This window comes from Panulirus ornatus, chromosome 2, assembly GCF_036320965.1.
Source record: "Panulirus ornatus isolate Po-2019 chromosome 2, ASM3632096v1, whole genome shotgun sequence".
Taxonomy (NCBI): Eukaryota; Metazoa; Arthropoda; class Malacostraca; order Decapoda; family Palinuridae; genus Panulirus; species Panulirus ornatus.
In genome coordinates this window covers 92063165-92080304 of record NC_092225.1, presented here as the reverse complement: position 1 = coordinate 92080304, position 17140 = coordinate 92063165, and the positions used below count along the sequence as shown (strand labels likewise).

The following is a 17140-nucleotide window of genomic DNA, read 5'->3' as shown; positions in this document are numbered from 1 at the left end:
TGTATCAAAAACAGTGTGTGGTTGTTAACAAGTTTAAGGTCGGCCATTGTGTTTTCTCCCACCAAACTACTAAACTCTAGAACTATTTACCTTCGTATGATTTTCCTATCAAAATCTACCTTTTTTTAAAAGGCATGATTTCCACATCTACAAAAACTTAAGTTCCTCTTTTCTCTCAATTTTTGGCCCTTTTTTATATTGTTTTCAAAGAAGACTTGTGAAAAAAATGAAAAATTGTATTGTGATCTAAATCTAAACTAGATTCTCCACACTCACCTGTGAAGAGGTGAGGTATGGCGGGAATTTCCTGTATCGTCGAACCATTTTTTCGCCATAGTGGAGGTAATAGTAATCCTTGGAGGCATTCTCATACTTATCCCTATAACAGGACAGTAGCCGCTCAAATGGATGTCGCACCACCATGAACCGGATAGCATCATTAGTTAACTGAAACCAATCACAGATAATTCATGATAATGATTAGTAGTAGTAAGAGAAGAAGGAGGAGGAAAAGGAAGACTGATGTTGACAATAAGAGAAGTAATGTTATAGAGAATGTTCATTACAGTCGTGAAAAACGATGATAATGTTAACTCAAATATCAAAACAAATCATAGTCTCCGTAATCCCTTGAGCAGGACAGTGAAATTCTTCAACATGGCAGTACAGTTCTTCAGCATGATAATACGACCTACTGAATATGATAGCCTGGCCTCTAACCTGACCCATTATGGTTAGATTGTCATCCTGTCATGTTCTAGAGCCATACCCTTGTGCTTAAAGGTTAAAACTACCTCAGCAGGTTTAATCAAACGTACATATGTGCTGTCATCGCATGAACGGGCCGAGTGTAGAAAGGGAAGATGCATATGTATAAAGATTCACCAAGAATAAGTCAGGCAAAGATTAGGTGCATGTTTTCAGAGTCCCATTACTGGCTCAGGGCAAGTGCGTGTTCTTAGGGTGCCATTACTGGCTCAGGGCAAGTGCGTGTTCTTAGGGTGCCATTACTGGCACAGGCTGGCTTGTGTGAATGAACGTAGGAGTCCTTTTAGCTGGATGCATGTGCTGTGTAAGATGCCCACGGTGGAAAAGGAGCCAAAAGTTTTTAATACTTAGGAAGAAAATTTCTACAATAGTGAAACAATACAATGCCTCTTGTTAAATATAAACAAAAAATTACTTTCTGTTATCGTCCATTCTTGATTTATTACAATAGTTGTCTAATAAATGAATAATATTTTGAATATTTAGGAAGAAAATTTCTACAATAGTGAAACAATACAATGTCTTGTTGAATATAAACAAAAAATTACTTTCTGTTATTGTCCATTCTTGATTTATTACAACAGTTGTCAAATAAATGAATAATATTTTGAATACATTCAACACACCGAAGCTGCAGCGAAGTTGCTTATTCTGGGATAGTACTGTCTGACGACCTTCTGCAAGGCTGTTTTCTTCAGCTTTTTCGACCAATAGCCACCAATCTCGAGCAGGGTGATGGTCCAGGAAGTGCTGGCTGCCTTGTACACTGGACAGAATGCCAAATGATTTTTCCTGTAAGGGATACAACAGGTTGAAAGAAAATAGGGCATGAAAATACTTTTGTTTGATATCAAAGTATTTGGGTTTACCTTTGAAACGATTCTTTTCTATGGCATTTTCATCAGATTTCATATTCTCTCATACTGATTCTTCTCTTTCTATTTTCTTATTGTTCCCTCCTTTAACCACTACGTCACGCTGTTCTCTCTCATTATTTCTTTATACTCACAACTATACCTTTCATTTTTACAAAACTATAACAACAAATAAATTTAAAATGAGCAAAATCATTAATTTTTTTGATGTGCGGAACACCTACATCACACATCCCAATAAAAAGTGACTATTTACTACTCTCAATAGGCATCTGTACCCAGATATGTTCATTAGACCACATGATACTAGTTTAGCTCTCCACAGTTCGGTTTACCTGTCGAAGATGATATCCTTGCCAGAGATGAGTCCCCTGGGTGGGCCCCTGCCACTGCCATTGGCATCAACCACGGGTGCCAAGAGCTTCATGCAGGTGGAGGCCACATGATGTGCCCGACGCTCCTGCTCAGCCAGGAACATGCGCAGTGCCTGCGTTTGACAAAGGAAGGGAGAGGAAGGCAAGTTAATGGCGGACAGACACTCTCGCAGCAGAACTAGTAGCCAGCATAAGCATACAAGGACGGTTAGCCAATTAGATACCATGGAGACAACAGAATTGGGAGGAAGTTAAGAGGAGGCATGGGGATTTATAAAAGGTACGGGAGTCAATTATAAGGGGGAAGGGACCACTGAAACTTTGAAAAACAATTTACAGCAGAATTGGAGGCATGGAGACTTCAAGCAGAGTTGGGAGCTAATTACAAGTGGAAAGTCTCACCAAGACTGAAAGTTAGAGGTAAATGGAAACATAACAAGAGTGAGGGTAGTATGGGTAGTTTAAAAGACCAATAGAAAAAGAAACTAAAAAATATAGGAGCTAATTTTGAATAGCATCTGTCTTCTGCTCCTCTGGAATTGTTGTTGACCCTGTGAAGAGTGATTTATAAATGTGGAATTCCCCTTTTTCCTCTGAAAACCGACCTTTCGACATTACATAAATCGTTAGTGGTGGGGTTAGGAGAAGAGGGAAAATGTGAAGTTAGATGATGAAGCAGTAGTGTCAAAAATAAAGAAAAAAAAAATACAAAACCACAACGAATAAAGTGAAATTCCATCTTCATCAATACGTACCTCACAAACTTCCCTATGATTCGCATGGTATGAACTATCAGATGGTATACAGTGGTTCAGATATTCACATATTTACAAATCTGACCCTGAACGAGAAGATTGGATTCAAACGTATTCATTCGATCCCTAAATCTATATAGACATTTGGATTAATCCGGCATATTTGTGAAACTCCGATTCAGATTGAATCCGGATTCAAATGTTTGAATGATGGCGGCATTCAGTGGTATACATAAATAGAGAAAAATAGGCATTTTTAGACTACAGACAAGTTTCTTTTTTGTATTACTGCTTCAGTCAGTTTTTATATCGACATATGAACTGTATGAATAAAGGTATATAAAGAGCTGATATCCATATATTTACAAATCTGGCCCAGAGTGTGACAGATTTTATTCATAAGCTTTCATTCAATCCCCAAATCTATAAAGACACCTGGACTTGTCCTACTACATATTTGCAAAATTCCGATTCAGTCGGAATTCAAATGTTTCAATGATGGCGTCATTTCATCATCAAAGCCATGCCTATTTTGGGGAAAACTTAACAGCTCATGGAGGCTTAGGTGCTGTATCTAAACTCCCATACAATGACACGTCCAAAGTTTCCATACTGTCTCGAGGTGTCCAAGAAACTGGTCTCGAAGCTGCGGTCTTCACTGGCGCTGCTAAGAACATGTTACCATCACTGGAGTTGGGGAGTTCAGTTTATAGAACACGACGTGTAAACAATTTTCGATGACTATCAAAGTAAACTATATTAACACTACACCACGTAAAGATTCCACTGATACTACTTTAAATAAATTCTATCTTCCAGAAAATACGCACCCAGTCATCTTGAATTTTATATACAAAAACAGTGATACTTGGGAAAACAATCTGGAGTGCATGCAAACAGTTTGGTTAGGGATCGGAATAAAGCACTTTCTGGTAATATGAAACGCGTTCATGAGGAGAGAGCTTCACGAAAGGAATGGAGGCCATTGAGGGCAGAAATGAGCGCTAAACTGTTGGTCACAAGAGAAATGTACACTTGCAAGAAGAGAGAAACCGCGCCAGTGTATCAGAGAGCTTTAGCCATAGTCACAGCTCACAGTGCTCTGAGGGAAGTGTTCGAGATGGTTAATTGCAAGTAACTCTACAGAAGCAGAAATCTTATGTTGCACTCAGAAAAAAAAGCTCAAGAAAGTATATTTCTATTATAAAGACAAATGCACTAAGATAATACAATATGATGAAATATCTTTATGACAAAAGCACAATACTCAGTTTATTGTCGAATGATGACAAAACGGACTTGTTGCTTGAATTTACATAACAAATCCTAACATGATGAATTTTATTTGAGTTGGATGGTTATTCGAGCTTTAGCTGTAAAGGTTATTATATGGCTGTCAATGTTAAATTATAAAGATATATATATATATATATATATATATATATATATATATATATATATATATATATATATATATATTTTTTTTTTTTTTTTTTTTTTTTTTTTTTTTCTTTGTCGCTGTCTCCCGCGTTTGCGAGGTAGCGCAAGGAAACAGACGAAAGAAATGGCCCAACCCACCCCCATACACATGTATATACATACGTCCACACACGCAAATATACATACCTACACACCTTTCCATGGTTTACCCCAGACGCTTCACAGGCCCTGATTCAATCCACTGACAGCACGTCAACCCCGGTATACCACATCGATCCAATTCACTCTGTTCCTTGCCCTCCTTTCACCCTCCTGCATGTTCAGGCCCCGATCACACAAAATCTTTTTCACTCCATCTTTCCACCTCCAATTTGGTCTCCCACTTCTCCTCGTTCCCTCCACCTCCGACACATATATCCTCTTGGTCAATCTTTCCTCACTCATTCTCTCCATGTGCCTAAACCATTTCAAAACACCCTCTTCTGCTCTCTCAACCACGCTCTTTTTATTTCCACACATCTCTCTTACCCTTACGTTACTTACTCGATCAAACCACCTCACACCACACATTGTCCTCAAACATCTCATTTCCAGCACATCCATCCTCCTGCGCACAACTCTATCCATAGCCCACGCCTCGCAACCATACAACATTGTTGGAACTACTATTCCTTCAAACATACCCATTTTTGCTTTCCGAGATAATGTTCTCGACTTCCACACATTCTTCAAGGCTCCCAGGATTTTCGCCCCCTCCCCCACCCTATGATCCACTTCCGCTTCCATGGTTCCATCCGCTGCCAGATCCACTCCCAGATATCTAAAACACTTTACTTCCTCCAGTTTTTCTCCATTCAAACTTACCTCCCAATTGACTTGACCCTCAACCCTACTGTACCTAATTACCTTGCTCTTAATCACATTTACTCTTAACTTTCTTCTTTCACACACTTTACCAAACTCAGTTACCAGCTTCTGCAGTTTCTCACATGAATCAGCCACCAGCGCTGTGTCATCAGCGAACAACAACTGACTCACTTCCCAAGCTCTCTCATCCCCAACAGACTTCATACTTGCCCCTCTTTCCAAAACTCTTGCATTCACCTCCCTAACAACCCCATCCATAAACAAATTAAACAACCATGGAGACATTACACACCCCTGCCGCAAACCTACATTCACTGAGAACCAATCACTTTCCTCTCTTCCTACACGTACACATGCCTTACATCCTCGATAAAAACTTTTCACTGCTTCTAACAACTTGCCTCCCACACCATATATTCTTAATACCTTCCATATATATATATATATATATATATATATATATATATATATATATATATATATATATATATATATATATATATATACCTAAGATTCCACGGGAAAAATAAAACACGATAAGTTCCCAAGTGCACTTTCGTGTAATAATCACATCAGGGGAGACACAAGAGAGAAATATAACAGTCAGTTGATATACAACGAAGAGACGTAGCTAGGACGCCATATATATATATATATATATATATATATATATATATATATATATATATATATATATATATATATATATATTTTTTTTTTTTTCATACTATTCGCCATTTCCCGCGATAGCGAGGTAGCGTTAAGAACAGAGGACTGGGCCTTTGAGGGAATATCCTCACCTGGCCCCCTTCTCTGTTCCTTCTTTTGGAAAATTAAAAAAAAAACGAGAGGGGAGGATTTCCAGCCCCCCGCTCCCTTCCCTTTTAGTCGCCTTCTACGACATGCAGGGAATACGTGGGAAGTATTCTTTCTCCCCTATCCCCAGGGATAATATATATATATATATATATATATATATATATATATATATATATATATATATATATATATATATATATATATATATATATATAACCTTTCGAACGTATTTGAAATTTTGACAAAGTGTAAATGATCTTTGCATAACCCTTTTTTTTTTAACTCGAAAATTTTCACCATCTAGAAGTGAAGTTCGTACATATTAAAACAATACCCGTTAGATATAGAATACTAGGAAATATGAGTCACATGTACAGTACATTTTGTTGCTGTCGCTATAAATACGGAACGTTTTATCTCCCTGCTTCATTTCCAAGACAAAAGAGACTTACCGATGAATTGGAGAAGGAGAGAGCTCTGTCCTTGAGCATTTGAGGGGTATACTTCGACGTTGGGGCTGAAGTGTCAAAACCTCTGGGACGGTTCAACACAGCTGGCCTCTTCTGGTTCAGTTCAACTCTGCTCTTCTTGGTCACCGGCTTGATCTTCTTCACCTCCACGAAGTCCGCTGGAGTGTAATCCTGGACGTATGAATCGTGCTCGTTCTCTACATCATCGTTGGGCACCACATCCTTCTCAGCTGTCTCCTCGAACGTCTTTTGATCGAGCGCTTTGATGGGTAAGTCGGACCCGGAATTGGCCCTATCGAGAGCAGAGGTCAGGTTAGTGGCAACTACTTCCGTAGAGTTAACTTTCGCTCTACCCTTAACGGTCGGGGATTTGACAATGGCCGCGGGCGATGGGAGAGATCGTGGGGTGTATTCCACCTGGTCCCTGGGTCCTGTACCGGCCTGCACCAGTATGAGCGGCGGGTGAGTAGGGGCGGAGTGGGTGAAGCCGTCCAGCAGGAGGCGAGGTGAGCGGGCGGAGGGAGGCAGGCTGAGCAACAGGAAGGCCACTGTCAACAGGACCACAAGACCGACTATGTTGCGGAACCGGAACCGTAACATCTTCATAGTCAACTGCAACGAAAAATGAAAATGTTACGTTCAACATGCTTATGTATTTATTCCCAGAATCATATATATATATATATTTCTTTCTTTCATACTATTCGCCATTTCCCGCGTTAGCGAGGTAGCGTTAAGAACAGAGGACTGGGCCTTTGAGGGAATATCCTCACCTGGCCCCCTTCTCCGTTCCTTCTTTTGGAAAATTAAAAAAAAAAAATAATAAAAACGAGAGGGGAGGATTTTCAGCCACCCGCTCCCTCCCCTTTTAGTCGCATATTACGATACGCAGGGAATACGTGGGAAATTATATATATATATATATATATATATATATATATATATATATATATATATATATATATATATATATATATATATTCCACTCAAAAAGGAAACTCAATTACCTCTACATCAAACGGCAATTATCTCAAAGAATTAAAAAAATAAAAAGACACCAAGAACCTTAGTGCATATGTTTGTATAACAGAACATTCAAAATAAAGTGTCGCCTCCTATATATCATTTTGCTGTAGATAAACATATACAGAAGGTGTCCTGCAACTTTTCAAGAAATGCAATAAAGTTTTACCTTTGAATAACTTGAGGAAATTTCTTTACTCACCTTACAAAACGACTACACGAAAGTGCTTTTTTATATGCACAAATTAATAGACTGTGAAAAGCTCTGGGTGTTCGTGACGTCTCTAAATGAGAATATCGAACTTAAAAGTTCCAGCCGCTTGGGTTGCCAGAGAGCAAGTTTTGACTGAAGCGTTGTAAACTGGGGTTTAACGGTCGTATATATGTACACATGAGCCACGCACACACCCGGGTGAGGTATTTACTCAGTATTTAACAAGTTATGGTTTTTATATTTTTTTTTTTTCCTAATGAGCCTGTTCACTAACGAATAAGTTTATTTGGGTTATTCTCTCTCTCTCTCTCTCTCTCTCTCTCTCTCTCTCTCTCTCTCTCTCTCTCTCTCTCTCTCTCTCTCTCTCTCTCTCTCTCTCTCTCGGGCCAGCCTGGGACTTTGCTTTACCTTACGTTTTTACCTCACGATGGTTTCGGAAGATTCCTAACCCCACAGCTGTCTGAAATCTTATCTAACCCCACGGTGATTTCAGAGGTCTTCTAAACCCACAGTTGGGTCTATTCTGCCTAAACCGCCCAGTTGTTCCTTTGCTTAGTTTAGGCTGCCTAAACTGCCCAGTTGTTCCTTTGCTTAGTTTAGGCTGCCTAAACTGCCCAGCTGTTCCTTTGCTTAGTTTAGGCTGCCTAAACTGCCCAGCTGTTCCTTTGCTTAGTTTAGGCTGCCTAAACTGCCCAGCTGTTCCTTTGCTTAGTTTAGGCTGCCTAAACTGCCCAGCTGTTCCTTTGCTTAGTTTAGGCTGCCTAAACTGCCCAGTTGTTCATTTGCTTAGTTTAGGCTGCCTAAACTGCCCAGTTGTTCCTTTGCTTACCTGAGGCTGTCGAAGGCCGCTGCCATGAGCCTCCGTATGTAGTAAAACCACATCCTAGGATGCTTTGTGAACTCTGTGGAGTTCCTCCGCTGGATCGAACACACCTGATTTATTTTGTTTTTTTGCCACAAATGCGGCATTTTTTTTTTTTTTTTTTTAATCTTTTCGTGCCCCCATCTTGTGGGCGGTATTGTACAGTTTGTACAAGAGGTCCACGGACACTGGTTGGTCTCAGTGATTGAAGAAAGTATGTTAAAAGTTACAATGTAAGAAAAGTGTAAACAAGGACTGGGCAGTAGTGACTGAAACTATTCAGTAATTTTCATGGCAAATGAACTGTTTACAAACGATGGAGAACAAAGAGTGGATTACATATCAAGATATAGCTATAACACATGAACTACATATAATAGAGAAAAGGCAGCATACTTTTAAAGTATGTAAGGCAGAACACTTATTATGGATAAAATGACTGTTTCTGCTAATCCATCAGCATTACCATCCACTCTGAGTCCTGCATGTGAAGAAATGCAAAGAAAATGGACTCTCACTCTATGGCTACCTATCCTGGGGCCTTTAAAAAGTTTAAGGGTAAAAAGGGACGGCTTTGTGCGTATAAAAGATACCTGACCTATAAATCTGTTCATATAAATCCTACTTAATGTTTATAATTTGTTGTCAGTATGGCACTATAATAAATTTGAGCCCCAAATGTTGCACAGAAGAAAATGAATTCGCGATTCAATTCTCATGATTTTCTGCGGCCGTAGTTCTAAAACGCTTTAAAATAACTCTGAAAATAATTACTGATACCATAAAACATACATACATACATATTCGCTATTTCCCGCGTCTGCGAGGTAGCGTTAAGAACAGAACGCAATTATATAATCATCAAACCCATGTCATTGATAAACAGTGAATTCGACAATGAAATGTCATAGAATATAACAAGTCTTTCATTGGTATTTCATGTAAACCCATTTGCCTCTCGCATTAATAGGCTTTTATTTATTCCGGAGAGAATTCAAAGTTCGTGTTCTATTTTGCGCTACCGCCTATAGGACGGCCTTATTCCCTGACACACGCAGTCGATAATCCTAAAATATTCTACCAGCGTTAATTCGTTACCAATATTCTGGTGGTATAAGTTTGCGTAATGGACCACAAGATGTAAAAGGCTTCGCTTGAAAACAAAGAGCTTTAAACAAAAGCAAAGTAACATATGTATTAACTCATAAACATATTACACACACACACACACACACACGAATGCATACAAAAAAGGACACACTTGGGACCATACCATTGTTCACCTCTCTGCCAATCTTTTGTACATTTTGTGCTACTGTAGTACAACCCTCTTAACTTATGTATGCTGTTCATATTGACCACGTACTCGCTCACTTAATTCCGTTCATCCACCACTCGTAAGACTGTTAACATTACATTTTCCTTTTCCCAACAAGTTTCTTGCTTCATTCAGGAGTTTATTTCCTTTGGTGTGTGTGTGTGTGTGTGTGTGTGTGTGTGTGTGTGTGTGTGTGTGTGTCATCATCCCTCATATGACTTCCAGTGACTTTGATCTGTCCTTGAACCTTCTCTCAGGTCTCCAACCCAGCTTCTGTGACGGAGGTTATCGTAACAAGACTCTTTGCTGCCGCTGGTTGCTGCAAGGGGAGAGGAGGATTATTACTGTCTATGTTTTGCGGCTGGACTGGTCTAGTACACCTTGAACGAAGAACCTGTCCAGTTCCTCTTTTTCTTTTATGGGAAAGTCCAGGGGTCCTCCCATGAGACGTACCTTGTAAGAACTTCTGATGTTATTTCCTATACCGATTCCTGCATGCATCTTCAGTGTGTGAGGGAGTGTAATTACCCCAGTACCAGTTCTAACTAGCCACTCGCTCCGGCCAGAGATTATCGCTTGATATGGAAGTTAGAGAACATAAGTTTCCCCTTTCCATATCGTATGTATATGTCTCATGTCTGTGGTCTAATCCGACTAGGCTTCAAAACAAATTTCAACTGGGCTTTTTATCAAAAAAAAAAAAAAAAAAAATGGCTAGGCTTAAAAACAACTTTCAACTAGGCTTTAAAAAAATGGCTTGGCTTTAAAAAAAAAATGGCTTGGATTTAAAAAAAAAAAAAAAAGAAACGACAAGGCTCTAACAAATTTCAACTAGGCTTCAGAAAAAAAAGTCAGTCATTTGAATGTTTTGCTTATTCCTATCCAAGTGGTACAGTGTACCACTGGATGTAATGTCAGACACAATACATTTTCCCCGGACCTTGAACCTCAGTGATCCAACACAGTTGTACCGCAGTCGGGGGAGAGAACAGCTGTATTTGGAATACCGTAATCATAGACCAGCTTTTCCATGGATTAAAGAAAAATAAAAATCCTATACAGATATAACCTTGTGTCGCAGATCTGACGAACTTAGCAACATGCACTGAGAAGTGCGAAGGGATGGATACCCACGATGTATAATGCATTAAGTCTCGAATTACTGATGATATAAGAATATCGCCAAATCTGAAAGACAGAGTAAAAAAAAAAGGATGAAGATCCTTGAAAAGCTTGGGAATGTTCATCACCTCTTTTATTTCAATGAATCCGGGTCATGAAAATGAACTTAGAAAAACTTAAACACAAAATGATGCTGGGAATAGACTCAAAAACTTTACATCATGCTTTCCTTAGCTAAAGTCCCATATGACCAGAGATAAAACTATTGAATATCTTCCCTAAACGCTTGAGTGGAAGGATGGATTGTAGAGAACCGAAAACACTGGAAGAGGGTAGCTGGAGGGGGGGGGGGGGGCTATAAAGAAAGAAGATATAGTGTCAGATAAAAGAAAAATGGATAACAGATCCTTCACTTCTGCCCAGCAGCTCCATTGTGATTAAATATATATATATATATATATATATATATATATATATATATATATATATATATATATATATATATATATATATATATATATATATATATATTCCTATGAGTCCAAGGGGAAAATGATACAAGATAAGTTCCCAAGTGCACTTTCTTGTAATAATCACATCATCAGGGGAGACACAAGAGAGAAATATAAGTCAGTTGATATCCAACGAAGAGACGTAGCTAGGACGTCATTTGGTAAACATGTGATTATGTATCAACTGACTGTTATATTTCTCTCTTGTGTTTCTCTTGATGATGTGATTATTTCACAAAAGGGCACTTGGGAACTTATCGTGTTTCATTTTTCCCATGGACTCAGGAATATACTTGAACACGCGCAAAAAACTGTGATCTTTTCCAATATATATATATATATATATATATATATATATATATATATATATGTGTGTGTGTGTGTGTGTGTGTGTGTGTGTGTGTGTGTGTGTGTGTGTGTGTGTACAATTTCATAAACATTCGCCATTTCCCGCATCAACGAGGTAGCGTCAAGAACAGAGGACTAAGCCCTAGGGGGAAAATTCTCACTTGACCCCCTTCTCTGTTTCCCTTTTTGGAAAAGTAAAATATGGAGGGAAGGATTTCCAGCTCCCTCCCCTTTTAGTCGCCTTCTACGACACGCAAGGAATACGTGGCAAGGATTCTTTATTTCCTATCCTCTGGGATAATATATATATATATATATATATATATATATATATATATATATATATATATATATATATATATATATATACTATTGTTGGTTATGCCACACGCAACGTCACTGAATCTGTCTTGACTGCTAATACTAAGAACTCTAATTTATCCCCAGGCAAAGTTAAACCCCATCCTATCATTAACCAAATCATTGTGATAGAATTGACAAAACACGAAAACATAAGAAAAAGTTGTTCAAGGCACACGCAGCTACCCAGGTCAACCCCCGCCACGTCACGCCCACCCCCCTCCCCTTAATCACTCTCCCTTACAACGGTTATGGCCAGACAAAGCAGACAGTGCTCGGTCTATAAGGAGTGGTGTCGGACGGCGGGAATCTAGTGGGATGTTGGGATTTAAATAACTTTGTTAAGTACTGGCGCCTGATGAGGTGGACTGTCTCCACGAAACATGTCGTGTCACATGTATCGAAAAAATTTTATGTTAAATATAATCATATGAACTTCTACTGAAGTGCAATTTCACTTTCATATATATATATATATATATATATATATATATATATAATACTTTGTCGTTGTCTCCCGCGTTAGCGAGGTAGCGCAAGGAAACAGACGAAAGAATGGCCCAACCCACCCACATACACATGTATGTACATAAACGCCCAAACACGCACACATACATACCTATACATTTCAACGTATATATACATATACCTACACAGACATATACATATATCCACATGTACTCATTCATACTTGCTGCGCCCATCCATTCCTGTCGCCACCCTACCACACTTGAAATGGCACACAAAACTTTCCATGGTTTACCCCAGACGCTTTACATGCCCTGGTTCAATGCAATGACCACGTCGACCCCGGTATATCACATCGTTCCAATTCACTCAATTCCTTGCACGCCTTTCACCCTCCTGCATGTTCAGGCCCCGATCGCTCAAAATCTTTTTCACTCCATCTTTCCATCTCCAATTTGGTCTCCCACTTCTCGTTCCCTCCACCTGACACATATATGCTCTTGGTCAATCTTTCCATACTCACTTTCTCCATGTGACCAAACCATATCAATACCCATTTTAAAGACGTCACGCTACATTTGTAACATTATTTATTTACGTAGAACTTAACACTTATTGCTGGTTATAGCAACACACATATATCACATAAAAGAGAATATACTCAGCATTACTTTCGATATTATACACGAAACATTTAGAAACGACAACACCCTCAGAAAATGAGCGAATAATAATGATATTCACCATAATAAAAAGCTAAAAGTCACTCCTACAGATAAAAAGTAACAACTTTAACTAACGCGACTGAAAATTACATAAAATAATTCAGCTTAAAAATAATTAAAAGGGAGCTGCGATTACACCTCACGGAAAACGTATATCTACAAACTTATCAGGATAACAAATAAATGATAACTCCGTTAATGTAACAAAAAAAAAAAAGGTGGTGGAGGGACGTCATCAAGAGACCAAACAACAGGTAAAGAATAACTGCGCATTTATTGCATGCGCCACAACATGTGTTCCGGCGGACAGCTGACGCTCCAAGTATATAACGGGGAAGAGAGAGAGAGAGAGAGAGAGAGAGAGAGAGAGAGAGAGAGAGAGAGAGAGAGAGAGAGAGAGAGAGAGAGAGACGCAGTGGAGGGATCGAACCCCGCCAACGATAATGGCGGGATCGTGACGTCACAGTAATGGCCGACGGGGTTGCGTTCATATTGTAAACATTACGTAGAGGAGGGGAGTCAGGCGAGGGAGCCGAGTGTTTCAGGTGAAAGGTTCATCCGGGTTTGAAGGTCGACATGGGTGAGGACGAACGTTGGTGACGAGATGGTGTGAGGGAGCGGACACGATCAGTGGAGGAGGAGAGTGGTGGACAAGGTCGGAGGTGGAGGAGAGTGTTGGAGGAGACTGGTGGAGTAGTGGACACGGTCGGTGGTGGAGGAGAGTGTTGGAGGAGACTCGGGGAGTGAGGTGAGTAGGAGTGAGGAGTACCGTGGTTGTGGTGGTGTAGGGCATGTACAATGTAGGTAGGTAGGAGGGTGTTATCTCGGGTGGGAATCGTGACTAGCAGGTTCCTTAGGTTCCCCCACCAGTATCTCCCTCCCCAACCCATTCACCCACACCACACACACACACACACACACACAACCCTCCCTCTACGACCATCACCACTCGTCAGCGGTGAACCCACGCGCCCACTTAACGCCACTAGACTAATAAGGATTCACTCAACACGCTAATAATACACGTCCTGAACCTGCTCCAAGATGACCTTTGACCTTATCGAGCCCAATTACGACCTCGTTAACGACGGAGGTCGGCTGGCTGGCAGAGGCTGAAGTTTGGCACCCCCCCCTCTTCCGATGTGACGCGTCACAAAGGCACGATCCCTGGGGAAGATGACCTATAACCCCCATGGCCTTTGACCTGTCTAAGGTCAGCCCATGAAACGTGCGGGGTCGGAGCGTCGTGATGGAGGACCGACCATGCGTGACGTCATCCTCAGAAAAAGGTTAACAGTGATTGTTTCTATCATTATAAACGACTGTTCTCAAGAGTCGATAACTATAAGCGAACATTAAATAACTCTAAAGAAATAATTAGGTTTAGCTAACACTGATCCCAGGATGTAGTCCTTAATACTTCAGATTCTTAATTCTTTTTCTTTCTTTTTTTTCACTGTTACACCATTTCCTTCCTGTCCGTCACAATGCCTCTCAGGCAGCACTGACTTAATACTCGTACTTAATACTTGTACTTAAGAGTCTGGGTGAGTCAGTCCTTCACAGGTCAGAGGTTACGGTCTTCCTGTGCGTGTGTGTGTGTGTCTGTGTGTGTGTGTGTGTGTATGTGTGTGTGTGTGTGATCACCTTTCATGTTACGAAGAGAAGTCTCCACTCGCGTTACCCAGCCTCTTTACCTTGTATATTTGTACATCGTCTTTACTCCTATTTGTATATACATTCACACACACACACACACCCTAGCCTAAGCCAGGTGCACATTCATCTACCAGCCTCCAGGGGAAGATGAACACCTGGACAGGATGTGGGTCGACTGCCGCGTCCAGAATTCCAACCCATGAAGGCCTATGCTGACTCATGGTCAGTAACGTTAACTACGACATCACGGAGGTGTGTGTGTGTGTGTGTGTGTGTGTGTGTGTGTGTGTGTGTGTGTGTGTGTGTGTGCAATTACGTATTTCTACTAAACAGGGAGGAAGCTATACATTCGTGGGGTCCCATCTACTACCACATAACTTTTTTTACACTTTCGTATACAGTCCACATTCACACAGTTTGATCATTCAGTTTATTCCCTTCATTCATTTCCCTTACATCATACATCATTCTGTTTATTTCCTTCTTTCATTTCCCTTAAATCATAAATATATTTCTTTAAACACCTTCTTAACTGTAGCTTGCTAAAATTTTCTGTTATGGTTTCTGGTTGTTATTTCCCTGTATCATTCGAAGAATTGTTCACTGTTGACGTCATAAAACTCACTAAGAACAACAGTAATTGGTGGTTTATTCCACACTTTAACAATCCTGTTGAAGGAAAAGTGCTTCGACTCATTCGAGGTGAACCTTTGGCCCACGAGTCTGTATCATTACTACGGCTTACAAACTCCCTCTATCTTTTCAAAAAATGGATTTTCTTGGGAATTTCAGGATAGATGCTTTTAAGTATCAAAACCCAAAAATTCGTGTAATGAGTCGAGTAATTAGCATACTAATTTTATCATAATCAATCTTACGAGTAATTAAAGGCAATAATAATGCGAAATGCTGTCATTTGACTAGAAATCCTTAATCAGCATGTAAAATAACATCTATACCCAGATTTTCATTGAAATCTGAAAAAGTTGAAAATCTGAGCAAAATATTTGGTAAGGCTATATAGCCTTGGATTTTTCTTGATTTTTTTCAAAAAATGGATTTTCTTGGAAATTTCAGGATAGATGCTTTTAAGTCTGCTGAATAGTAATCTGAGGTCAAAACCCAAAAATTCGTGTAATTAGTCGAGTACTTAGCATACTAATCTTATAATTAATCTTATGAGTAATTAAAGGCATTAATAATGCAAAATGCTGTCATTTGACCAGAAATCCTTAATCAGCATGTAAAATAACATCTATACCCAGATTTTCATTAAAATCTGAAGATGAAAATCTCAGCAAAATATTTGGTAATTGGATTTTTCTTGATTTTCTCAGAGAATGGATTTTCTTGGGAATTTCAGGATAGATGCTTTTAAGTATGCTGAACAAGAATCTGAGGTCAAAACCCAAAAATTCGTGTAATTAGTCGAGTAATTACCATACTAATTTTATTATAATCAATCTTAGGAGTAATTAAAGGCATTAATAATGCGAAATGCTGTCCTTTCACTAGAACTCCTTAATCAGCATGTAAAATAACATCTATACCCAGATTTTTATTAAAATCTGGGTATAATTAATCTTGATTTTTTTTTCAAAACATGGATTTTCTTGAGAAGTTCAGGATAGATGCTTTTAAGTATGATGAATAAGAATCTGAGGTCAAAACCTAAAAATTCGTGTAATTAGTCGAGTAATTAGCATACTAATTTTATTATAATTAATCTTAGGAGTAATTAAAGACATTAATAATGCGAAATGCTGTCCTTTCACTAGAAATCCTTAATCAGCATGTAAAATAACATCTATACCCAGATTTTCATTAAAATCTGAAGAAGTTGAAAATCTGAGCAAAATATTGGATTTTTCTTGATTTTTTTTCAAAAATGGATTTTCTTGGGAATTTCAGTATAGATGCTTTTAAGTATGCTGAACAAGAATCTGAGGTCAAAACCCAAAAATTCGTGTAATTAGTCGAGTAATTAGCATACTAATTTTATTATAATTAATCTTAGAAGTAATTAAAGGCATTGATAATGCGAAAAGCTGTCCTTTCACTAGAAATCCTTAATCAGCATGTAAAATAACATCTATACCCAGATTTTCATTAAAATCTGAAGAAGTTGAAAATCTGAGCAAAATATTTTTCTTGATTTTTT

General features: G+C 39.0%; 1 protein-coding gene across 3 annotated transcripts in view; it reads right to left on the bottom strand.

The window, feature by feature from the left end:
- LOC139758338 (uncharacterized) overlaps positions 1–17140 on the bottom strand; it is a 266694-nt gene that overhangs the window by 9335 nt on the left and 240219 nt on the right. For all 3 annotated transcript variants that reach the window (XM_071679642.1, XM_071679633.1, XM_071679628.1), the window contains 4 exons: positions 6351–6980; positions 1979–2130; positions 1395–1560; positions 277–447 (listed from right to left, as the gene is read on the bottom strand). In XM_071679642.1, the coding sequence (XP_071535743.1) occupies positions 277–447; positions 1395–1560; positions 1979–2130; positions 6351–6980 (1119 nt within the window). The remainder of the gene's footprint in view (positions 1–276; positions 448–1394; positions 1561–1978; positions 2131–6350; positions 6981–17140) is intronic.